This window comes from Sus scrofa, chromosome 2 (assembly GCF_000003025.6).
Source record: "Sus scrofa isolate TJ Tabasco breed Duroc chromosome 2, Sscrofa11.1, whole genome shotgun sequence".
Taxonomy (NCBI): Eukaryota; Metazoa; Chordata; class Mammalia; order Artiodactyla; family Suidae; genus Sus; species Sus scrofa.
Window position 1 is genome coordinate 101,472,036 of NC_010444.4, and position 27,567 is coordinate 101,499,602.

Here is a 27,567-nt window from a genome sequence, read left to right on the forward strand (position 1 = left end):
TCTAGTGTTTATTTGAACTATGTCTCCATCTAAAGGCTTCACAATGTACTGTATTTTTGCTTGCAGTGAAAATTATAATCTTGGTGTCTTTAGGATACTGCATATTAATTTGATTGAGTAGGGAAAAATAGGTCAACTATTAACCTGCAATGTGCTTTTTAAATAATAATGCTTTCTTGAAACAATATTATTTTTCAGTTTAAAAATTATACAAAAGGCCAAAAAACTGAATTGTTTAATGTGCTTTGCAAATGAAATTAGAAGATAACTAGACTTACCATTAATCTATTTTGTAAAATTTAATAGTTTCAAAGCAAAACGTTTTTGTTCCTTAGTAACAAACAGATGTCAAATTAAAAAGATAATTACGTGCTTCAGCTTCTCTCTATAAAAACCAAATTTCTCTTCCAGAACCACAAATGTGTAACCAAAAAGGCACAATTTTAAATGTTTTAGGTTTTAAAGATAACCTTAGGAATTTTCCGAGTGCCTAAAAGAGTCCATTATCTATTAAAAACATTTTCTGCAGAGCAGGAAGAAGGAGCTGTAACCTCCAATTCTCTCCAGTCTTCTCAGAAATGTCCTTTACTCTAACCCCATTAGATACATTTGCGAGCATTAGAGGTGCAGTAGGCAAGAAGTTCTTTTCAGGTAAATGCAGAATTCAGTAGATATAACACAGGTAAACGGTACACTTAGGGAAGATTAAGCACCTTTAAAGAAGAGAATGTGAAAACAAACAAAAAAATCGTTTCTCTTAGAAATTAATGTTAGCAAACTTTTGAACCATATTGATATTGGTTAGATTTGATTTACTTTTCATAAAAACTCACAGCTATTACCTATTTTAAACAATTATAATTGGGAATGGCAGAGGGGGATGAGAGGAATAAGTGGACACTGGAAGAGAAAAATATTCTAATGCTAATTTGATTTTTCTTTTTCCTTTTTTCCTAGTGCCTAGAATATTTTGAGGCTTGAGAGCATTGTCAGAAAATCTGACTTTAAAAATGGGGCATATTTTGAATGTCCAAAAATCATACAGTCAGAAAACTTCAGTTTTTTTCCCTTGCATCTCTTTTCTATAAGTAATAATGATAAAGTATTTTTTATCTATTTTGTAAAGAATAATCACCTCACAAAAGACAGACCATGTGGATTTAGACCTACATTGGAACTGGAAAGACTGTCTGTGGTGAATGGTGAATTGTAGCACAAAAGCCTGAATGAAAAGAATGTTCACGAAACCTCACACAAAACCCCTGTAACCGTTTTATCATGAGCTTCCCACAATATAATACAAGAGCTCGATATTCTAGGAAAAGCTTGCCTGGTCCACTTATCATTTCAGCTTTATGTAGTGTACTGTGTGATTGCTAAATTAGTGCATAATGTATTTATAATATTTATAGTACCAACATTTAGTTAAATAACCTTTACATAAGATTTATGTTGATTTTTTTTATTTCTCATTTAATGGCAAATTATGAAGAGCATGTTTCATAAAGATAATTCTCCATTTAAATTCATCAGTCCATTAAATATTAAAATTATGTTTCTGATGCAATCGAGAACAAATTTGTCCGGCTTCAGTGGTTATTTGCACTCATAAAAATTAGGCTTGATTAATAAAATTTAAATGCTTGATTAAGTTGACATTTTCATGTTCTATTCTGATTTATTAAAATTAGTCCCTGTGCCCAGGCCTGATATGCCAGTGTAGGTTTACCTTTCTCCTTCTTCGTCCACATCCAGAGTGAGGCTGTTAGAGAAGAGTATTTTGCTTTTGGACTCAGTGAGGGTTTCAGGGAAATGCCCTGTTCTTTGCTCACAGTGCTGCTGGCCTTTGTCTTTATGCACTGCACGTGGTGGAGATTTGTATTGCAATAATCAAGAAAAACGTTTCTTTCCAATATTTATGGATATGATCTGTAAAATGGCATATGTTCTTGCTATTTCTATAAAGCTCAGTTTTCAAGAAGCTTTAATCTGTAGAGGATTGCTCAAATTTCTTCGTCAGCTTTTTTTGTTGATAAAAATACAGTTTTCATTTTTGTAGGACTTCCATATACATACCAGGGGGATAGAGACACAAGAAAATTTTCCATGTCAATGCTGTTATCTTTGTCCACAAGTCCAAAGCGAAGCAGGACTAATGGCATGGAAAACCCTTCTTTTCAATAGGTTTTACAAGAGAACTCTTCAAGGTGGTTGCTTTCACTATGTTTAAATATCTTTTATACCCACGACAGCCTGTCCTATTTTAAACATGGTCAGGTACCTGACTATCATTTATTGAGCATTCACTGTATGCTTAGTATAGTGTGTTGTCTTTTGATCCTTATAAGTCCTCAACGCAGGAAGGTATTATCCCCATTTTACTGATGAGGAAACTGAGGCTTAAGAAAATGAATATATTCATATAGCTAAAAAATGCAAGGTCTGAAATTTAATGCCAGGTCTCTCTTATTTCAAAGTTTGGACTTTTAACTTCTACCCACTATAAAGGGGTAGTAGTAACACTCATTTTTAAGGTAAATTTTTGCTCTTGCCCAATAAGAGTCTAACTCATTTGGAAACTTTGTTTAGGTGAATAGGCTCTCATTTAAGAATGCTACCAGAATATTCAGGGGTCTTTTTTGTTTTTGGTTTTTTGGGTTTTTTTCTTTTTAGGGCCCCACCTGCAGCATATGGAATTTCCTAGGCTAGGGGTCGAATCGGAGCTGTAGCTGCCAGCTTACACCACAGCTATAGCAACACCAGATCTGAGCCATGACTGTGATCTATACCACAGCTCATGACAATGCTGGATCCTTAACCCACTGAGTGAGGCCAGGGATTGAACCTGAACCTTTGTGGATACTAGTCGGGTTCGTTTCTGCTGTGCCACAGTGGGAACTCCTAATTTTTTTTTAATAAGTGATGTAGTGTCATGACTATTTCCTTTTTCTTGTATGATGAAACAAATTCAATAACGAAAAACAGAAAACGCCCTTGAAGGTGTATTTTAGTTTGGTTACCTGCAGTACTATTCCAGTTCTATGTATAAAAAGGCTTTAAAATTGCATGCTTTTAATAAAATTTATCTCATGCAACACTAAAAACAAAAGAATACAAAACTCTCAGGGTACCTAGACTCTTCTAATAATAGTTCTGCTTATAAACATTTTCCACATGCAGATAAAGACGTATCATTTGGTTTCCACTTTTAGTTTGTTAGCTGAAATCTTCCCATTTCTTGTCACCTTTCTGAACCAAGGACAATAAGTCTCTGCAAGTATCATATGAACACCTCTGCCAACACCACCCACCACATAGGGCATGATGCAAACTAGTCATGGGGTCATGAATTAACCAGAAGGTACATCTATCGGCTCTACATTGTACACTCCCCTACCATAGTGTGCCAAAGAGTTCTACTATAATGCTTAATCTCACTTAAAAAAAAAAAAAAGAGCTCTGGCTACATACAAGAGGAGTGTGCAAAATCATCTAGGAAGAAAACACAGACATCACTGGAAATAGGTGGGAAAATATCTGCTCTGAGAACTGAGACCAAAACCATGGGTATATCCTTTTTTCTCCTCCCCTAAGTCCCACTCTTCAATTACAGAAATGACAAACTCATGGGGGCAGACTTTTTGGAAAGAGAATAGAAGTAATAAAACCATATGGTTGACTAACAGGTAGATGCTTGGGTTGGACACCATGAAGAACCATTTAGACGGTCAATTCTTCGGATACATGGGAGACTGAAGAAAGTTTAGGAAGTTGGTTTTCTTTTTTTTTTTTTTTTTGCTATTTCTTGGGCCGCTCCCGCGGCACATGGAGGTTCCCAGGCTAGGGGTCGAATTGGAGCTGTAGCCACTGGCCTACACCAGAGCCACAGCAACGTGGGATCCGAGCCGCGTCTGCAACCTACACCACAGCTCACGGCAACGCCGGATCATTAACCCACTGAGCAAGGGCAGGGACCGAACCCGCAACCTCATGGTTCCTAGTCGGATTCGTTAACCACTGCGCCACGACGGGAACTCCCAGGAAGTTGGTTTTCTAATGAATTCCTGCGGATCCAGGAGTCATCTGGCATTCAAATAAGGGAAATTCAGCCATTTACAAGGGTGAGATCTTCAGGTTTCCTTCAAGGTTGCCAAGACAATTCATTAGATGGAAAAAGAGATGAGTTTCAGGGTAGAAATCCTCTATAGGAATAAAGAGTATCTCTTTATCTTGTTATTTCTTAAATGAGTCTTTGGGCAATCTGAGCAAGGTGGGAGATCTGGGAAGATGGCAGGGGGGCTGTAGCATGTGTAAGAGAGAGCAACTGTAAGTGTCCACCATACCGGCTATCACTGACTTTAAATTCTAAGTATCTGTCCTGTGTCCTAATAGATCTACAACACAAAGTTTGCTTTCTAGAGTGGAAAATCTTTAGTAAATTGACTTTTAAAAAAAGTTTTTTTCTTTACATCTTTCTCTATGTGAACTGACAGGTCATGTACGTAACACTCATCTTCTACCATTCTACAGTTTTATCCTTCCAATTTGAAGTTTAGCTGCAGTTTAAGAATTGAGTACAAAAAGAGACAATAAGCTGAAGTATTAAAGGCAAACATGAAGTTGCTGAGTGAAAGAGACAGACTGAAGGGTGGAATAAGAGCTAGGGTCAAAGCTAGGGAGACCCCTTTTCTTTATATATGCAGCGCACGCGCATACATCCTGGATGATCTAAATGTCCTTTGGCTGCACGCTCTGCATATCATATAAGGACCTCGATCACTGCAGCTATTATATTCATGTATTCCATTTAGTTGTTTGTTTCCCTTACTAGACCACGAACTGTCACGGGCAAGGACCAGGTCCTTTTTTTTTTTTTTTTCCCCTCTCTCTCTCTCTCCCTTTTTTTTTATTTCTATTGAAGTATAGTTGATTTACTAGGACCCCATGTACAGTGCCTGCAAATGTTCAATGAAAATTATGCATGAAAACTAGATAGTTTTTGATGTAGGAAAAAAGACTGGACTAAAATAATTAGGATTCATTCATCAGACATTTTTTGAGCAACGATTGTGCTACTATGTCTGAGACATCTTGCTCTGTGCTGGGATCGGAAACACAAATGGAAGATACAGTTAGAACAATCTGGGGCTGGTGAAGAAGACCCCCAGCGAGCTTTTTATTATAATACAGTGAGGGAGATATGGGAACTCAGAGGGGTAGATTCAATTAGCCTCTTAGAGTGTGTGGTGATAGGGATGGGTTGGTGTTGGCAAGAACAGGGGAAGTCAAAGATGGCTTCTCTCCAGGGCACATGATGAAGATAACTGGTGGTTAAGCAGGCATGTTTATATAAGATACCAAAATCTTAAAGGGTGGCAAATTCATATTAACTACCAAAAATATTCAACTTGCATATACTCTGACCCAGTATACGAATTTGCCAAAGGATATTACCAAAGACCTGTTCAGACATGTGTTTAGGATTTTTCCTTACAGCATTCTGTGAGATGGCAAAAAAAAACACTGAAAATAAATATTTCTAAAACGAGTGTCTGAGAGGAAAAAAAAGTATTCATATGGCGAAAACTATGCAGTCATTAAAAATTATGTGGTTTTCCAGTAACTTGTGGGAAACGTCCAGATATGTTGTTGAATATAAAAAGGAGGTATGCTAACAGTGCCAATTTTCATAAAAAAACAAAATATGTAACTAGCAAGAAATACACCTTACATTCATAAACATACTGTTTCAAGAAAAGAGTAGAAGCTATAGAGAGAACATTGACTGTTTGGGAAACTGCAAATATACTCAGCTCTGGACTCTTCCGCTGTTGCTGCCCCAGTCACCCTGGGTCCCTCTCTCCTGAGGCCACGGACCCCACCTCTCCATCTGTCAGTCAAAGCTCTCCTTGCCCCAAGGCAGAAGGCCCCTCCCTGACCCCGTCCTCCCCTGAGGGGCCCTTGAACCTGTGGCTAGGCCTCCACTGCTCATCAGTGTCAACAGCGTCCCCTGTAAGTTCACAGTATGGCCCTGGAGCCCATCCCAGAGCAGGTGCCTGGGCAGAGCTAGGCAGCCCTCACAAGGGAGTGTGCTCCTCTCTTTGTGGGGCCTCCTAAGCTCAACCTCCTCAACGTTAGGCTCCTGCCACAAGGACTTCAATTGTTCCAGCCCCCTGTATTGGCCCGCCTGCTGTACATCTGTTCCAGTGCCCAGGAGGCTCCCAGGCACAGCATGAGTGCCTCCACTAAGGTCCAGACCAGGCCTGTGCTGCCCTTTCCTGGGCCACCCACACAAACTCACTGTGCAGAGATGACTGCCTTATCCAGGGCCTCCACTTCCTCATCTATACAAAGAGAGAAGCATCATTTCTTCCTTCTTCCCTTTCTACTGTGTCATGTGGACCAAGCCATTGCCCTGCTCAGGCCTGCAGAATGGATGCATTGGAGGAGAGGCAGAGAACACTGGCCTGGGAGCCAGTTGGAACTTTTCTGTATAAGCTTTTGCAAGAGGCATAAGCCCCCTGAGCCTTGTTTTCCTGGCTCCCCAGTGATAAATAGTTGCTGTTTGGGTGAAGGAGAGGACAAAAAAACATGGGTATGGTCTGGTCCATTTCTGTACCTTCCCCTTTCTGTCTGCTCCCTCTACCTTTTGCTAATTAAATATTCCATACCACAAAACAAACAAACAAAAATACACAAAGAGTCCTGTTGGAATAGAGGGAAAGTAAAACTGAAGCTATGGTTTAGGTGGGGCCTGCACATGAGGAAACTTCTATGCCATGCTGGAAGCTATTATGGAAAGACAAAAATAGCAGAGGGAGATGATTAGAATTTTATTTCAGAACTATCATCTTCCTACAGGTCTTGAGGTAAGAATACAAGCTGCAAATGTGGGAGAAAGTTGCTAGAAAAGTACAAGACATCCAGTTAAATTGGAATTGTAGATAAATAATGAATATTATTTTGGTATAAATATCTCCTGCTGTTTACCTGAAATTCCAATTTAACTGGCATCTGCACTTATATTTGCTAAATCTGGCAACCCTAAATTGGGAACACATTTAGAGGGCTTCAGGGGTTGGAGTTTGGGGAAAGTTTGCCAAAGCAGAAGGCCTTAGTCTTCTACTGAAAGGGAAGGAATGGCAGCATGGTTGTAGGGGTGGAGCATTTGAGAAAAGTGGAAAAAAATGTGGAAATCCTGTTGGAGTGTGGCCAGAGCCTGATGACATGATTGTCATTGTATACAGGGCACCAGTCTGGACAGGAGGTGATTCTCTGGCACCTATGATGCTTGAACAGCTTTGGACGGGGGTCCCAGGACATGACACTTGCTACTGACATCTGACTAGCTGTTGGTTTCTACTTCCTTATGCTTGTGATTGTGTTGGAAAACTAAAGGTCTGGTTCTTTTCATGGTCCTCCCTCACATTTTTTGCAAGCTGGTGACCTTCTGAAAAAATGGAGAAAATTGCTGTTGAAATAGGCAGAAAAAAGAAAAGAGTGATTATCCATTTTTAGATGTGTTTACAGGCTGTATGACTCAGTGCTGCTTCTGTTAAGAGCAAGTACGTGGTCTTTTTTGGTACTGAGATGCAAACTCAGGAGGCTCGGATCTGTGCTTCTTTCCGTGAATGATAAAGCCCTCATTGAAGTACTGAGGATGTAACAGCACATGTGAAGTGCTTTTCATATGGAGTCTGCTCCCCTCAGTTCAGCTCTGGCCAGTCTCTCTAGGTCCTGGGAAAAATAATTCACTTATTCATTAGTCCACTAATTCAAATATGCCATCATGGACTTCTTTGGAACTACTGGTTGTACTGGCTGAGAAAATAATAAAAGAGTTTGATTATGGGAACTTAGGTCAAACAATCAGATGTTTCTTTGGTGGCTTGTATTTGGTGGATGATCTCAAACTACCCCATCAACAGTGTTTATGGCTTCAAAGAAAATTCTCCCCTGACAAGCTTTATTTCTAGACATCAGGGTTCTGGGTCTCATTGGAAGACACTCAACAATAACAAATATTCAGTACTATTCTAGAGGGGGAAAAAGATGCATGGAGAGCTTTGCCATTTGAGGGAGCTAACAAAACATTTCAGTATTGACTAATAAAGTACTTTAGCAGGCAGACTTGGGCTCAATTTGTGTCACAGCCAGATCATGAGTCAGACAATGATTTCATTGATCTAGCCTACTCTTCAGTCTTTTAATGCCTCCATTGATTAGACAACTGAGATTGCTATGTGGGAGGCATATCATGACAGTAAAAATGAATGTTCTTTTAAGATGTAATTAAAAAACACCACATGAAGAATTTTTGAATGTCAAAGATATTCAAAGATTTTCTTCACTGATGCGAAGGAGTTTTAGCTTTGGCTTACTTCTCCCGTGTTTACTGGGTGGATGGAAGGTAGTCCTCCAGGTCATGAAAGTTTTTTGAAATGAATAGGGTCAACTGGGATCAAACATGTGTATGCATTCTTGAGAGGTCACCAGGAACCTCATAGGAAGGAATGTGGGAACACCTGGGATCCCCTGTAAGGCTCTGGACACTTAAGGGATTCTTTGGTAAGGTCATGCTCAAACCTGTACCTTGGAAATAGCCTGAAGCTTTGGAAGAGGGCAGAGCTGGGTTCCCTTCCCACTTACTCTATAGAGTTCATTATTCATCCTCTTTGATTCTGAATGTCCTCATTTATAAAATGAGGATCAAACCATCCAGAATAATGTACTCAATATAGTTACTATAAAGAATTAAAGGAGACCACATTTCTAAAAAGCTTAATAGGATACCCGATTCATAGACGTTGCTAAATAGATACCTGCTCTGTTTTTTTGAATGAGAGGTGAGGAAGATATAGGGTTGGCATGGGGAAAATGAGGGTTTTCCATCAATCTGTCCATTTAAAGGTAGAGTTACTACTACAGACTTCTGAAACCTGAAGGAAAAATTTGCTTGAAAGGTACCCAGGGAGACCTGAATGAGATTGACTGGTGGTAATGGGTGCAAACTTTAGACAGACCGACAGATCCTAACACCCGCTTTGCTACATCCTGTGTGCCTTTGTAACCATTTAGGCTCTCTGCATTGTTTCCCTGTGTGCTTGTCAGGGGAGAATTTTCTTTGAAGCCATAAACACTGTTGATGGGGTAGTTTGTTTCCCTGTAAAGTGGTAGTAATGCTACCTGTTTCAGAGAAAGTGCCACAGGCCCCTGTTTGCTTGGCCAACCCGTTCTCTCATCTCCTGACACTTGACTTCCCCTCTCTTAAGGCAAGGCTCTCGTAGTCATGCTTACCCCACATGGGTATGACCCTGTGCTTGCTACAGAGGAGAGAATGGCAGTCACCTGCCTTAGGAGGACCCACCTCACAACTGGGCTGACACAACCAGCTTCTCTCTCCGGAGGGAAAATTAAATGACATTACAAAAGAAAGTGCTTAACACAATGCCCAGAGTGTAATGAGTATTCAGTTAAAATTTTTTCTTTTCTTGCCAAACCTGCAGCATATGGAAGTTCCCAGGCCATGGGTTGAAGCTGAGCCACAGCTGTGACCTAAGTCACAGCTGCATCAGTGCCGGATTCTTAACTCACTGTGCAAGGACCAAACTTGCGTCTCAGCAGAGACCAGGGCTGCTGCAGAGATAGCACCGGATCCTTAACCCACTGTGCCACAGAAGGAACTCTAAGATTCAATAATTTTTAAACCCAAAGTAAAGGCCCCTTCTAGATATCTAGTCTTCAGAAGAGATCAGAAACATTCAGGGTGGTATGGTCTTAGACCAGGCATCTTCAGCTTACAAAATTTCAGTTTATAGTAACTGTGATGTAGATAGTTGGTACAAGCCTAATGAGCAGATCAGGGCGAAGGTGTTTCCCCCAGGTTCTGGAGTGATGGCTCAGACTAAGAGAAGGATGACAGTCCTATCTTTATATCCCGTTCATGGCAGAGTCATGTCTGAATGAAGTTTGTATTAAATGGTTTTCTCTGGAAAAGCCTAAAAATCCTTATGCTAGAGATTTTAATATCAAGGTTCCCACATAAGTAGATTAGGATCTAGAATTGCTTATTTTTAACAAGTCTGACTGGGAAACAGCAGGGGTGAAATACCATTTCTAACCACGCCCTCTTTCTCACATGCCCCTTCTAAGTTGACAGCATCAGACTCAGGAGTGGCTGCGTCCTTATCCAGCTCTCAATGGGTTCAGCTCATTAAACGCAGCAAAACTTACTTGGCAAGGATTACATCCCATTTTTCTCATTAAACCAGAACAGGCACCATGGTGGGGAAAAGGAGATCTCAATTTCTGTGATCTTAAGTCTCAAAAAAGGAAGTGGTCTCCTTAATAAACAATAAACCAACAAAGAAATCCTTTCCAATTTTAGTATTAATCTCAATTATCCACCAATATTTTGAAGACAGATGTTTTTAACCCGTCTATGTACTTTTTTCTTTTACAGTATTTTTTCTCTTCTCTTAATAGTTTCTGATATCATGACAATATGATTCCCCTTTCTCTTCTATACAAACCTGAAGTTCATTTTGATTTTTCTTTTATAATTTTCATTCTAAGTGAATTTCCTCAGCTGAATAATGTACAGATGATTTTTTTGTGTGTGACAGAATATTTCCCACACCACCTTTTCCTAAAATGGAAATTTTCCTGGTTTGAAATCAGCCAACTGTGTAATTAATGCACTTCAGAGATTCCCTAAAGTTTTCACCTTTGTTGAAAAATTCTGCATTACTTTTAGGATACCAATAAAGACTTCGGGCAAAATACCATTCTTCCAGCGTCATCCACTATGCAATGGGGTCACTAAAGCACAGCATGGCAATCTCTACAAACACTTCCTTTAATTTACATATATGTGTGCGTGTGTGATTATACATCTATATGTATGTGTGTGCATGCATGCACGTGTGTATAATCTATAACGAGCAAAGTATAATCCAGGTTTCTTTTCAAAAGGAACAACCAGTTCAAATGCACAGCTGGAAATGGCAGAAAACACATAATTAGACAAATTGGATTTAAGAGTTACATAAGGTCTCAACTGAGCCAGTGAATAAGAAGCTGAATGAAACGTTGTGATTGCTGTTCTGGTGCTAGAAAGAACAGAATATGTGGATATGTGTGTTTGGGGCAAATAAAAGGCAATTACTGGGAATTATGGAGTCTAGTTGGCATTCCATGAAAGTTAGACTATAGAATGTTTCACAGTGGGCTGTGCTGGAGAAATCAAATGTTGTCCATAGGTAAAAAGGGAAGTCTGTCAGAGATGTGCCCTGAAGGAAAGATTTGTAAATATTGGCACTGTATTTTAGGAAAAAAGGCAGTAGAAAAATTTACATAATATACAGCTTTTCAATAGGATCATAACAATTCTCAGAGAATTTTAAGTACAAGGGAATTCATTATATATTATTATTTCCCTTCTAAACATGGACCTTTCCAGCCAAGGCAGGTATATTCTGAAGAAGATAACAAGCAAATTCTAATTCAATTAGGATGAAAATTATAAAAGAAGAATCAAAATGAACTTCAAGTTTGTGTAGCAAAGAGAGAATACACAAACCAATGACTAAATATTGAAGGTAAGCCCCCTCATAAGATTAGGAAGCTGAAATTAAATTGCCACTTTTTCCTATTTGCAAACATTCTTATTTGCAAATTTGTCTCAAGGCAACTGAATGAAAAGTAGATATTCTCTCTCGACAATCTCTCTGAAATAAATGGGACAAAAAAGCAATTGTCTAAGAGAGTCCTATCTTCTTAAAGAGAGCATTGTAGATTAACTGATAAAAGTACCTATTAGTCCCCATGACAGCAATGTTTATAGCATTTGGGGCTTGCCTCTCTGTCTGCAAGTTGAATAAATATCTGTAAAATCCTTGCCAATAATAACAATAACTTCTTGGTGTTGATGCTGCCTAACCATTAAAATCTCTAATGGCAATATCATGTTTGGTTTGATAAACTTTGCCAAAAAATGTTTGGAGAAATCTGACTGTGAAACACGTGCTGGGGATGGTGGCAAGTACAAAGATAAACAGTTCCCTACCTCAAATTTATAATCTCATGAGACAGAGAGAAATATATACAAATAATACAGGGAAACAAACACGGTGTGTTGTTGGCAACTTTGCCATGTACTTGGTGGTTATACATCTGGAGTTTTATTTCGATGATAAAAATTATTTTGAAGAAGTATATTTTGCTTGTGTAACCATTTCAAGTACATTTTGTTTGAGTTATTTAACAGGAAAAATTTTTTATGCCATAGGTATGTCTGTGCAACCATTATGATGCTATTCTAATAAAGTATTATATAATACTCCTAAGTTTAAGATCAAATAACTCTGTTTCCCATATCATTAAGGGCACACTACTTGGCAAAAGTCCTTATTATAAATCAAATGGAGGCCCTTAATGGCAAGTTTTTAAAAACCTATGTAATCTGATGTGGGCAAATAGCTACCAAATAGATTCTCAAGTGTGACAAACCCTTAACTCATTCTCACCAGCTATCTATAGAGTTATAAAATGCAAATGTCCCATGCGGAGAAGACACGCCCCCCTCCCATTTCTTGATATGTGGGAAAGGTTTGAAGCTATATGTTTGCTAGGGGTGTAGTGACTCAGATAATCTAAGGGGCATGGGGGCTGACAGGAGAATAACAAATGTGATCAAAACATGGCTAGCTTTGGTTTTGCAGTCTAAAATACTTTCTGAGAGAGAAGAGGTTGCTTTACTTTCTAAAAATCTTCAAAAATACCAGAGAGGGCAGGTGGGTTCAGTATACCTTTCCCTCGGTTAAATGCAAGCTCTTGATCCTTGAGTCAGTATCCTAATATATCCCAGCCTCAGAGAAGGGTATCTGTTATTCATCAGTGAATGAACAATGAGTTAAGGGACTTTATGCACTCTTCTAGGCCAACAATCATCAAATGATGGATCACAGAGAAATATCTTGAATAAAATACATTTGTTTGGTCTGACCATAGATTATTTTGTGACGTTATGTCTTAACTCGGGATTCACTAAGACATAAAAATAAATGAGAATTAAAGAACAATCATTTGGAATAACCACTTCACACTTAAACATCATAACTCATTCTTTGGTGTGTTCCTACCAAAATGAGTAATGCCAGAAAGAGGTGAATATTTTCTATTGTGTTAGGACCAAACAGTTGCTAGTTTCAAACTGATAAAACTCTCCTCCAAATTTGTGTATTTGCAGATAGAATTTCTGGTTTGTAAAACCAAATTTAACGTTTATCTTGTCAGAGAGACTAGGCCTAAGAACAAAAACACATACAAAAGAGAAAGTAGAGACTTACTGTATCACGTTGCCTGTTATCTTTCCCTGATATTATCAAGAAGTAGTTCCATGTCAACAGTAACAACAAAACCAGTGGTATCATGTAGAGCTCAAAGTTCCAGACAACAAAGAGAAAAAGCTGGAGGAGAGAGAAGGGAGATGAGTCAACACTGAGTTTCATTAAATGAACTCTCTTATCCATACTGCACTCAAAAAAAAAAAAAAAAAAAAAAAACCCACAACTAAATGCTTCATAACGGAAAGACTTATCTTGAAAACAAAGCCTTGAGAACTTCTTAGGTATTTTTCTAAAAGCAGAACTGACCCCTGGAAAGTCACTAAGATTTTTACTTTGTTTAATTTCTATGGAGGAAAAACCGATATCATTACATTGTCAGCAAGGCAATTTTAATTTTTCCCCTCCAATGAAATTATTGTCAGGTCGGACAAAACAAAGTTAAAAAAAAAAGGCAGCAAAATGAGCTTCACTACATTGTCAGAAATAACCGGTTTACCTGCCTTAATGATAAAGGATGAATCACCATTTAATATCAGGGACTTTTTTTTTTTTTTAAATCTCACTTGGATAACACAATGTAACAAGCATAATAGGCAGATGAAAATACCAAGTCTACACCAGAGAGCCCCCAAGATTTCACATTATGAATAAAAGCACTGCTACCAACAAGTGTAAAAACATCCAGCATTGCCATAGAAATCAAACAGCTATTTTAAAAACGGGGTACCTTTGTCAAAGGAAAATTTTAAATGTCTACTTTTATTATCTTTTAAGACTCCTTACTTCTTTAAGTATGTAAATGATTTTTAAAAGTGTAAGAGGAATGTAAGATGAAGAATTCACCTTGGCTGTCAGAAAGAGCCATTCTCAGAACATCTGCGTTGTAAAATAACCAGCATTGGATATAAAGCATGACCCTTCCTCATGCCCTTAAAACCATGAAGATCATCTAAATTCTCTGGGTCCATGGCTTCTGCTGCCCAAGTAAGGTAATGTTAAGTCAGATGGCAGTTAAGAGCCAGATTACCCCTGGTGTTAGCTAGTCCTATAACTTCTTGGCCCAGTACATATCCTCCCTTTGCTGTCTTCATCTGTAAAATGCGGGTGAGAAGAGTATCCACCTGAGAGGCTGTGAGAATTAAACAGCTGAGGCGTTCCTGCTGTGGCTCAGCTGAAATGAATTTGACTAGCATCCATGAGGATGTGGGTTCAATGCCCTGGCCTAACTAGTGGGTCAGGGATCCAGCATTGCTGTGAGCTGTGGTACAGGTCGAAGACGCCACTCGGATTCCATGTTGCTGTGGCTGTGGTGTAGGCCAGCAGCTGTATCTCTGATTCGACCCCTAGCTTAGGAACCACCATACTCCACAGGCGCGGCCCTTAAAAAAAGGCAAATTGAAAAAGAATTAAACAGTTGAAATGTATTAAGGATTTAACACACTGATTGGTACCCAGTAAGTGCTCAAAAAATTACCGTATAAAATGATATCCATACCTTACAAAATTTAGAAAGTTAACTATTTGTCAACTAAGGTCCTCAGGTAGTATATATTCTAATAGTAAAAACTAGAAAGCAGAGTTCTCCTCATGGCACAGCAGAAATGAGTCTAAGAGCCATGAGGTTGAGGGTTCAATCCCTGGCCTCTCTTAGTGGGTTAAGGATCTGGTGTTGTTGTGAGCTGTGGTGGATGTCACAGACGCGGCTCAGATCCCACACTGCTATGGCTGTGGTGCAGGCTGGCAGCTGCAGCTCTGATTTGACCCCTCGCCTAGGAATTTCCATGTGCCATTGGTGAGGCCCTAAAAAGCAAAAAAAAACAAAAAACAAAAAACAAAAAAACAAAACAAACAAACAAAAAAACCCGAGAAAGTCATCTGCCTGCTAAGAGTTAGCTGAAGCAGAGTATAATTGGGAATTTAAGCTAGCCGGTTGGGTCCCACAAACATCTTGCCTTTCACAGGTGAGAAAGGTGAGGGGCAGTGCCCGGAGGATGCTCACATCAGGCATTCTCAGCAGCAAAGGCTATTCTCGGCCTTATTAATGAACCTCAGCCCAAGCCCACAGTCTATTCAAATTGCAAAGAAAATGAACCTGAATGGAATGGTGGAGGGACTCCTGGCCTGAGTGCCAGAAGACAGGTTCTGGGCTTTAGAAAGTCACTCTGCCTCAGTGTTTTCATTTCTCAACACAGGTCTGTAGACCTGATCACCTCTAATATCACTTCTTTAATATTTAAAATAACTTATGACATTACTGTACCATCAAGGTTTTTTAAATAGGGTATTTTTTTTCATTTTTTAAAGTTTTATAGTATAGCTGATTTCATAATGTTATGTAATTTCTGCTGTACAATAAAGTGATTCAGTTATACATATACACATATCCATTTTTCCCAGATTCTTTTCCACATAGGTTATCACAGGACTTTTTTTTTTTTTTTTCTTTTTAGGGCTGTACCACTGGCATATGGAAGTTGCCAGGCTAGGGATCAAATGGAGCTACAGCTGCTGGCCTACGCCACAGCCACAGCAATGTGGAATCCGAGCTGTGTCTGAGCAGCAACCCTGGATCCCTGACCAGCTGAGCAAGGCCAGGGATCAAACCTTCACCCTCCTGGATGCTAGTCAGATTCCTTTCCACTGCACCACAATAGGATCTCTGGTTATCACAGAATATTAAGTAGAGATATAAATTTTGAAAACTGTATATTTTACTGAATTATTTGATATTCATAACCCAGATGGACACAAAAAAAGCATAAATAATGGTTTAGTAACCCAAGAAATGAATTTTGGACAGAATTACATGGTAACTATAGATTGAAGTTCCTGAATAAGAAAAGTCTCAAATATGTTAATGCATGAAATATGAGCCATATCTTCTGTTTCACCAAAAGAAAAGCATAGAGATTTCCAGAAAAGAAAAATATTCATATTTAATTTTTGAAATGTATACAATCTATTTAAAGATGATACAAATTATAACTGATAGCTATGATTATTCTATTAAAATGAATTTTTAAAGTACAATTCTTTATTCAGGAAGAAATTTAAGGAACATTTGACAGACACCAGCACATACAAAAGGAAAATTTGGGGGCACTAGAATCCATATTAATTCTTTATGTGTTTATTTGTAAAATTTGGAAATCACTAAAATATAAACTTTTTAAGGGTAGAGACTTTTTCTTTTTGCTTACTGTTCTATTCCTAGAGGCTAGAATGGTGCTTGGGATAGGTGCTCAAGAAATATATATTTGATGAATTAGGGAATAAATATGTACTGGGTTCCCAAGTCATTTAACATACGTTTATTTAATCATTTGTATTAGTAAAAGTCCGATAGAGTTACTATTTAAAACCAAGTGTCTCTTGGAAAATGTATTCATAATTACAACCTGGGATACCACTAGTAAATTTCTCCCTGAGGCATGTAAGGTAGAAGAAGTATCTGAGGGCCTCAAGAAAATTATCTTTCCATTCTGGCTTTGCAGTCATGAACTGTCTTTCCTCTTAGACCTTTCTATATAGTTGCCTTTGCCAAGGACATTGACTTGACTCAGTGTATTCTGGCCTCATAGATGAGACTCAGGTTTTTCCCTTGCTAAATATCACCAACTGTAATGCCTTTTAACCTACTGAGCATATACATTCCCCCTTGTAATGTTCACTCATTAGTGTTAGAATCCTGATGTTAGCCAGAATGAATTTCCTTGTAATGTTCATGTAGTGGTGTTAGTTGTTGGCCAGGGGTTGCATCAAATAAATTTTAGGATGATAATTCTGCAAGTTATCTATCCATATATCATATCTTTTCCATAAATTCAACATCACTAGTTGCTTAAAGTACCACTTATGAGGTATGATTTCTGGACACTTCTCCATTGTGGACATCGTCTTCTTACCACATCTCAATCAATATATCAATAGCTTTCTAAAAATACAGCAATCAGAACTGACAGAACACATATCATGAATACCTATGATATTTATATGCCCAAACAACATGAATACCAGAACACAGGGTGGGCAAAGATATAGAAGAGAAAGGCAAAGAAAGAAATTGCATTAGCTTTATGAATGCGGGTAGTGAAAAAATAGTCTTTTTCCCTATTTTGTGCTCTTTCAGAATCTAATATCTGAGTAACTAAGTAGAACCCATGATCTCGAAAATCTTTTAAGAAAATAAGACAACTCTGAATAAACTCTAAATACAAAGCATTTAGTTTTTCTTTTCTCAAAATTTAATTGAAGATTTCAAAAGGTCAAAAGAGAGTGTTGCATATTCTTGTCTACCTCACTGAAAATTAATTGACCATATATGCATAACCTTATTTCTGGGCTCTTTAAGATTCAAGTCCATTGATCTATGTAATCAGTTTTTATGCCAACACCATAATGTTTTGATTATTATAGTTCTGTAGTTTAGTTTGAAATCAGGGAGGATGATGCCTCCAGTTTTGCTCTTGTTTCTCAAGATTGCTTTCACTATTTCATGTCTTTTGGGGTTTCATACAAATTTAAATATTGCTTATTTCTGTGAAAAATGCTGTTGGAATTTGATAGAGATTGCATTGAATCTGTAGATAATTGTGGTAGTACAGACATCTTAACGATATTAATTATTCCAATCCATGAGCAAGGAATACATTTCCACTTATTTGTGTTTTCTTCAATGTTGAGTACACTGCATCTATACCCACTTTCTTGAGAATTTTTTTTAAATCATAAATTGATATTGAATTTTGTCAAATGCTCTTACTGTATCTACTGAGATGATCATATGATTTTTATCCTTCATTAATGTTGTATATCCTGTTGAATGATTTGTGGATGTTGAATCATCACTGCATCCCTGGAATAAATCCCATTTGATTATACTGAATGATCCTTTTAATGTATTATTGAATTTGGTTTGCTAATATTTTATTTTATTTATTTTTTTTGCTTTTTTTTTTTTCAGGGCTGCACCCATGGCAGATGGAGGTTCCCAGGCTAGGGGTTGAATTGGAGCTACAGTTGCAGGCCTACACCACGGCCACAGCAATGCCAGATCCAAACTGTGTCTGTGACCTATACCACAGCTCACGGCAATGCCAGATCCTTAACCCATTCAATGAGGCCAGGTATTGAACCTGCAACCTCATGGTTCCTAGTCAGATTTGTTTCTGCTGTGCCACAATGGGAACTCCAGCTAAAATTTTATTAAGAATTTTTTCACCTCCGTTCTCAGGGATACTGGCCTATAATTTTCAGTTCTTACGGGAATGGACAGTTTTTTCAATAAACGATGTTGGGAAAATTGGACAGCCACATGCAAAAGAATACAACAAGAATGTCTTACACCACACACACAAATTAGCGGAAAATGTATTCAAGACTTGAATGTAAGACATGTAACCATAAAGCCCCCAGAGAAAAACATAGGCAAAAAGCTCCTTGTCATTGATCTCAGTTATAGTTTTTTGAATGTGACTTGCAAAACAAAGGCATCAAAAGCACAAATAAACAAGTAGGACTACATCAAACGAAAAAGCTTCTGCACAGTAAAGGAAATCACCAACAACATGAAAAGCCAACCCATTAGATGGGAGAAAATATTTGCAAATTATACAACTGAAAAGGAGTTAATATCCAAAATACATATAACTTAATAGCCAAAAACCAAGCAAACTGATTAAACATGGGCAGAGGATGTGAATGGACATTTTTCCAAAGAAGACATACAGATGGCCAACAGGCACATGAGAAGATGCTAATCATCTAATCATCAGGGAAATGCAAATCAAAACCACAATGAGATATACCTGTCAGAATGGTTCTTATCAAAAAGTCAAGCAATAGGAAGTGTTGGTGAGAATGTAGAGAAAAGGGATCCCTTGTGCATTACTAGTGGGAATGCAAATTGGTACAGCCACTATGGAAAATAGTATGGATGTGCCTTAAAAAATTAAAAATAGAACTACCATATGATCTAGTAATTCCATTCTGGGTATTTGAAGAAAATAAAAATACTAATTCAAAAAGATACATGCACTCCCATGTTCATTGCAGCATTATTTATAATAGCCAAGATATGGAGGCAACATAAGCATCCATAAATGGATGAACAGACAAAGAAGTTATGATATAGGAATTCCCATTGTGGCTCAGGCAAAACGAACCCAACCAGTATCCATGAGGTTGTGGATTCAGTCACTGGCCTTGCTCAGCAGGTTAAGGGATCTGGCACTGCTGTGGCTGTAGTGTAGGCTAGCAGCTGCAGCTCTGATTCAAACCCTAGCCTGGGAACTTCCATATGCCAGATGTGTGGCCCTTCAAAAAAAAAAAGTTATGCTATAAATACAGTGGAATACTATTCAGCCACAAAAAGAATGGAATCTTGTCATTTGCAACAAGCAGGATGGATCTAGAGGGTATTATGCTAAGTGAAATGAGTCAGACAGAGAAAGACAAGCACCATATGATCTCACATATATATGGAATCTAACAACAAAACAAACAAACACACAGATTCGTGGTTGCCAGAAGGCAGGGAAGGAAGTGAAATGGGTGAAGGGGTTCAAAAAATATGAACTTCCAGTTACAAAACAATAAATCATAGGAATATTGTGTATAGCATGATGATTATATTTAATAATACTGTATTGCATATTTGAAAGTTGCTAAAGGAATAAATCTTAAAAGCCCTCATCATAAGGAAAAAATACTTGTAACTATATGCGGAAGGGATGGGAACTAGACTTACTGTGGTGACCATTTCACAATGTATACAAACACTGAATCATTACATTATATATCTGATACTTATATATGTTTTATGTTAATTATATCTCAATTTTTTAAAAAGATTATGAATATAGATCAACAATAAAATATATTTATTGAACATCTACTATGTGCTATGCAATACTGGGTAGTGAAAATTAGGATAAGACATGGTCTCTGGACTCACATTGCTAAGAATAATTAAGAAAAAAGCAACTGGTCTCTATAGTATTAGTGATGATTCTAATACTTGTTAATAGCAATGATTTTCTATTAAAGAGCCCTCAGAGAAAGAACAGGACCTTTTAGCCTATTCTTTCCATACTCAAGCTTCCTTTCTCCCTGGGGCCCACTTGCTTTAAAATGGAATCCTTTCCTTTTTTTTCCTCCAATAAACCACACTTTTGGCTGAGTCTTCAGTGTGAGAGTAGCAGAAGGAGAAGGCCAAGACAATGTAGGATCTGTCCTTGGTCCTGACCATACTTTTTCATGAAGCAGAAATATTAACCATAAAATGCCTAGGAGTTTTTCCCAATCCATACACACAAAAACCTGTTTTTCTTGCATGAGACATGAGAGGATTTAATGAATCTAGAATTTCTCAAGGTTATACTAGGTAATATGGACTCCTGCACATGTGTACAGTATTTAATTTCCTTTGATTTCATCAGTATGAAATCATGCCTTTTTTTCTCTGTACCAGTTTTCTTGCCTCTCCCATCTCCCCCTACACTTTTACTAAGGAACTTGGACTATGTTTTACTTTTTTAAAATATATGCCAGCACTCAAAACAAAACATCTAGCCCTATATTAGTTAGCCTTGCTCATTAGAAGCTAAAACCAGTTTGAGAATTTGGTGGTTTTATTTTATGAATAGCTAGGTGGTTGTTCTGATTTACAATTAAAATTCTATAGCAGAAAATTTTCATGAGACACTAATCAAATGGTATTAAGTAAACTTAACCTTCTTCATTAGAAAAAGGATACTGAGAGTTTTACGCGTTACCCTAGATGGTAGATGCTCTCTGTCAATGTGCCTTGAACTGTTAGCCATGACCACGGGATCCCTCAAAAGCTGCTGCAGTGTGATGCACTAGAAAAAGCATGGGTATTCAAGTTAGGCCCATTTTTATATCTAAGCTCACGAGTCACTAGCTAGGTAACTGTTGGATAGTTACTAAATTACTCTTGGTTTTATCATTAGAAAAGTGGAAATCATACTATTTACAGATTGAGATGGAATTAGCCCAGTACTTAGCACCCATGAGACGTTCAATGAGCATTAGGTATTATTATAAGCAGGGATATATTGGCTCATACTACATATAATTTTTTGGTTTTTCTTGCAGCTCATCATTTTTCATATACCACTTAGAATTCACAGGTAATGATTGTTTCAAGCATAAGAACTATGTTTAAAAGGCCATGTCAGAGTTCCTGTTGTGGCTCAGTGGTTAATGAATCTGACTAGGAACCATGAGGTTGTGGGTTCAATCCCTGGCCTTGCTCAGTGGGTTAAGGATTTGGCATTGCCATGAGCTGTGGTGTAGGTTGCAGAAATGGCTCAGATCCCATGTTGCTGTGGCTGTGGCGTAGGCAGGCGGCTACAGCTCCCATTAGACCCCTAGCCTGGGAATCTCCATGTGCCATGGGAGTGGCTAGTAGGAAGAGGATAAAGTGAGTCCCATTTTCAGTATTTTTATATTTAGCTTGTGGTGACTGCATAAAGTCATGACCCTAATTTATTCATACCTCTCTGTACCCATGCCTTTTACAATACCCTCCACAATGACACTGGGACATAGAACGTATAACTTGTTTTGGCCAAAGGGAAGAGTTGCAAAAATGTTAAACATAGAGGCTTAAGAAGCTCTTGCTTATTTGGGTTTGCCTTCTGCCCTCTTCAAACCCTGAGACACCATGTCAAAAGCACAGGCTAGTCTGCTGGATGATAAGAGACATGTGACAGTTGTCTTCATCGCCTCAGGTGGAAGCCAGGCAGCATCCGAAATCAAAAACGCCTAAATGACCAGAAGCTGACCAGAAATGCATAAAAGCCCAGCTGAGAACAAAAGAAGGTGAGTGTGGTCCAAATTGCTCACCTACAGAATCATCACTAAATAAATGGTAGTTGCTTTACACTACTAATGGACTAGTTTGTTATACAGCAAGTGCTAACTGATACATACTTTTTCTCCAAAGGTGACAGTGTGGTATAGAAAAATATGGTCTGGACCAAGAGCCTAAAGAAGTGGTTTTAGTTCCATTTCTGCTATTTGATCAACACAAGACCTTGGGAAGGGATTTATTCTCTTTTATTTGAGTCTGTTTTCTATAAAATGGAGATGGGACTACCCATCTATTTCACAAGTTTGTTGTGGGAAACAAGTGATGCAGTACACCTGAAAAAAAGTACTAAACCAGTACTTTACCACAAAGTACTAAATCAGGAGTTCCTGCTGTAGCTCAGTGGATTAAGAACCCGATCAGTATCCATGAGGATGTGGATTTGATCCCTGGCTTGCTCAGTTGTTTAAGGATCCAGAGTTGCCACAAGCTGTGGTGTAGGTTGCAGATGCATGAGGCTTGGATCTGGCTTTGCCATGGCTGTGGCATAGGCTGGCAGCTACAGCTCTGATTTGACCCCTCGCCTGGGAACTTCCATATGCCACAAGTTTGGCTCCCCCCCCCCCAAAAAAAAAAAACCCACAGGAAAAAAAAAACAAATTATTGAATCAATGTAAGTACTATAAACTTTATGCTTTTCATGTTTAAAACTGTTTCTGAAAAATTACAGAAACTTTATAATACTCCAGGGTAAGTCAACATGATTATTCCTCTTTGAGCATTAATAGAAGATGGATGATTTTCCTTAGAGGGATTTTTGTGTGGTCTGGAAAGAATGGGTTTGCTGGAAGGAAGTCCTAAGTGTTAAACAGAGGGGATGTAGTGAAATTCTTTACTAATAATCAAAGCAAGAAAAATCCAGATCTTTACAGAAACTCATTATTGCTAGTAAATGACATTATCATACATCGTAGTTTTTGTGAACTCTGGAATTGAAACAGTAAGGTTTTTAAATGTTAGCAATTTTTAACAACTTCATGTCCCTAGATATAAGATTCCGAACTAGCAGTTTTACTGACATCAATTCCTGTTCACAATTTTTTTCTTTTCTTTTCTTTTTTTTGCTTTTTAGGGCTGCTCCTGTGGCATATGGAAGTTCCCAGGCTAGGGGTCAAATTGGAGCTGCGGCTGCCAGACTACATACACCACAGCCACAGCAATACTAGATCCGAGCCGTGTCTGTGGCCTACACCACAGCTCACGGCAATGCTGGATCCCTTAACCAACTGAGGGAGACCAGGGATCAAATCTGCATCCGCATGGGTACTAGCTGGGTTCGCTACTGCTGAAATATGACAGGAGCTCCTCTTTTCACTTTTAAATCCAGATACCTTTTATCTAAATCAGTGTTCTCTTGCCTATGATTTTAGGACTAACATCACAAAACACAGTCCTTCAGTATCTGTTTGGGCCAGGCTTTAAAAACAACCTAAATTTTAATCATGTGCTCAGAATGGCTCTTTTGAAATCTATAACTTCTTCAAAGGTAACTGACATAATTTATCCTAACAAGCATCTTCTATCAGATGGCATAAAATGAACTTGACAGAGAAAGTCCTGCACGGCAGTCCTGGGAAGGCTGAGACTCTTCATTTTACAAGTGAGGAAACAGGCTCAGGAGTTTGAGATCTGTCTAAGGTACCCTGTACCCTGTAGCAGAATCAGCTAATTCCCAATCCAGTGTGCTTTTCCCACAATGCTCCACTGCCTCTGTGGTAAAGGATTTTATAGTGAATGTTGACGCTCTAAAGGTTATTTAGAAACTGATCATTCAAATTTGTAGGTTTTCTAAATCTGTTTCTTCTCCCTCCTCTTGCTCCTGGATAACTATTTTTTGCATCAGTGCAAAGAAATGGAACACCACTTCTTAGGTGTTCTGGTAAATGTTTAACAGAACAAAGAGGTCAGAAATGAATGGTCAAAACGAGGTTTGTGGAGCCAATTTCATTCTTCCTTTTTCTCACTTTCTCTCATGGCTCTAAATAATCAAGGTTGGCTATTCACAAGGTTTTTATTAAGTGGGGTTTTCTTCTGTCCAAAATGTTTGGAAGAGGTTATCGAGGTGGCTTTAAAGGCAAAGACTGGAAAATGAATGAGCCAATTACATTTTACAGTCGAAGGAAAAAAAAAAAAAAAGCCTTACTTTTCCACATGAAGATTAAACAAACAAAAAGACCTTTTCTACTCAGAAGCTAAGTGAAGGTGGGCTAAGGCTTTTCACTTATATTTAAACAAGGCAAATTATAAAGAGTAGAGTGAATAATTCAAAATATTAAGATTTTAGAGCAACACCATTTCTTAGGTGTTGATTCCTCTTCCTTTGAGCCTGGGGTTTTATGAGTCCCAGGCAGGACCAGGCTATCCACATCATCCCATCAATTGATGCTCCCATTGAAGTGCAGTGGAAGATGCCTGCATTCAATGATCATTCAGTGTGACACATGACTGTATCCCTGGGGGAGTGCACTTCAAAAAAATCATTTAAGTTGGAATATTGAATATCCTATTCTTTTGCAAACTCCAGTATATTTTAAAAAAGAAATCTCATCCAAAATGATTAACACTTCCTACTGTTCAGGAAAAAAGCCTGCCCTTTCAGACTAACAGCTGTGGATCATTAGCTCTCCAGTGATGAGATGTGTTTGATGAGTATTTTTCTTTCTAATTAAGAGATGAGATTCTCTATTTGACTGTCTCTTCAGAAAGAAGTGAAGAAAAAATTCTCTGCCTACATGGAAAGGCCATCTCCTACAAAACAATTAATTATTTCACGGCCCTTTTAGAAAATCCTTTTCCTCCCTAATTTCAATTCATTTTTTTTCCCCTTAAACTTAACACATTTATGGTCTTCACAGTATTAACCCATTTTTCACCCAAGCTTCACCCTCTAATGTTTTCCTGTTGGTTTCATCATTCAAAAATGTCTATTTCAGATAAAATAGGATGAGGAAATATATCAAAAGTGCATGCATGCTTGCCCAAACAGAGAGCATTTGGTGTGAGGATAATTGCTAATATGAGAGGGGCCTTAAATAAGATAATAAATACATAGTGTTTGCCTTTTGAGGAAGTAGTCAATGCTTTAAAAACAAAATAAAAACTTTAAGGGGCCTAGCAACACATAAAACTGGATTTGGTAATTAATCCCTAAAAGGAAACTATTTCACATCTACCGAAAGGCTGGGCCTTAAAGGAAAAAGCTGGCAGATGCAAAGTGAAACCTAACATATTCAGCTTTTCCTTTTGAAGAAGTCATCATCAAGGTTAAAATTTGTCAAATGAAACACATGATTGAAGAGAACAGTAAGAAGCAAATGAAAGCACTGTTTGAGAATTAATCCTATCAACTGACATTAAATACAAAAAAATGGCACAAGAAAAGACAGGAGGGAAGGAAGGGAAGAGGGAGACCTTTCAAACATTTGGGTGCTGTGCTGCAACTTCCCTCCCCCAAGGTGCATCTGGAAACTTGGAGGGATGTTTTTACTTATCACAATGTCTTGGATGGGGTGAGGCGGGGGTGTGAAACACCCTGAAATATGTGGAACAGATCCACCCCATGAAAACGTTCCCTGTCCCAAATGCTAACAGTACTCCACTTTGAGAAACACTGCCAATTTCTCACATAGACAGTAGAATATTCTACCATTAACTTAGAAAAGAAGAAGCAGTATGCATATATGTATACAAATGTACCTAGAAGAAGGCTAGGTGTGTTTCCTAGATGATGGCATGAGAGCAGGAGAGAAAACAAATTGCAATCACTCATTTGTATTTGCACTGGATTCTTTCTCTTCATCATTATTCTTCAAATTTCTTAAAAATATGTCCAAAGAAGAATTGGAGGTGAACCTGCTCTGCCCACTTACTTTTCCTTGGATTACATTAGGCTCTGTACATCATCAGTGACTTCAGAACTTCATTTTCTGGGAAGGGGGTGGTTTAGCCTTGATTTAAATAGCCAGATGGTGTCACCACCTGTTCTAAGGTCTTTATTTCTGGTTGATTCCACTAGAGCTCTTGGTACCACCTCCATCAACAGGAGAGAGAAGACAGGCAATGTGAACCAGATAAATTCCCAGCCTAACGATAGCCTCTTCAAGGTGGTTTTAAAGTATGACACATTGCTCTCTTGAAGAGAGGCTCTGCTTTGTTTGGACAATTTTCTTTCTTTTGCCTTTTTAGGGCTGCACATGCAGCATATGAAAGTTCCCAGGCTAGGGGTCAAATCGGAGCTACGGCTCCTGGCCTACGCCACAGCCACAGCAACACCAGATCCTTAACCCAGTGAGCAGAGCCAGGGATTGAACCCACACCCTCATGGATACTAGTCAGGTTTGTTACTGCTGAGTTACAGCAGGAACTCCTTGGACAATTTTCTAAAATAAATAGTAGAAAGAAATCAGTGACAACCTTAGACCCACTGGATTGCTCTATCTTGTTGAGCTGTTTCCTGTGGTCCTGCCACAATGATCCAGGGAGCCTTATTGCACTCATATGCATGCATACGTAAGTGGCTTTTCTTCCTCCCCCAACAGAATAAGAACTAGGTAATTCTCTCTACTGCTTTCTGTTTGAGCAGTTACAACCAGATACCGAACTGGTGAGACTTGTGATGTGTTATGTTGTGCTCTCTCTCTCTCTGTGTGTGTGTGTGTGTGTGTGTGTGCTTTATTGTGTTTAGAGGGGAAAAAAATCAGAGTGTACTCTATAGCAAATGATCCCTTATATTGATTAGCCAAAATACATCAACAGAACCATCTATCTCTGTTGTTCTGGTGACAGAATGAGGTATATGGTTAGGAGTAGGAAAAAAAATAAGAAATTGGTTGATTTATTGGCAAAGCTTTGAACTGAATGCATATACTATAATGGTTCATTTATTTACTGATGGTGCCAAAAAACTGTTGGGATTTACTTAGACCACTTGTAAATATACATCAGAAAGTTCTGATTCTTTACTTTGTGATACTGCACGTGGGGTTTTTGAAGTTGCTACCTGAACTTAAAGTCTACCATCCCAGTACATCTAGTCCTTTTTGAAAAGCTTGACTTTGTCTATTAAAGACGCAAGCGTGACAACTAGATAGGACTCACATGAAGCTGTCTTAAATATGACTCATAGAAACAGCCAGTGAAGAATCTCCACAACAAAATGAACCAAAACAACCTCCAAGGAGGTGCTATCAACTAATCATAGCACAATGTGCCCTACTCTCCTTGATGGAAATATTATATCAATAGAACCTGCCAGCCAGAAGGTTTGGAAAGTTATTTATTTATTTAGATTTTTTTTCTTTTCTCAGCTAACAAGTTGTACCA

General features: G+C 38.3%; 1 protein-coding gene across 13 annotated transcripts in view; it reads right to left on the minus strand.

The window, feature by feature from the left end:
* The window catches only part of MCTP1 (multiple C2 and transmembrane domain containing 1), a 535,249-nt gene that overhangs the window by 87,132 nt on the left and 420,550 nt on the right, over positions 1–27,567 (minus strand). For all 13 annotated transcript variants that reach the window (XM_021084534.1, XM_021084531.1, XM_021084533.1 and 10 more), the window contains one exon: positions 13,350–13,469. In XM_021084534.1, the coding sequence (XP_020940193.1) occupies positions 13,350–13,469 (120 nt within the window). The remainder of the gene's footprint in view (positions 1–13,349; positions 13,470–27,567) is intronic.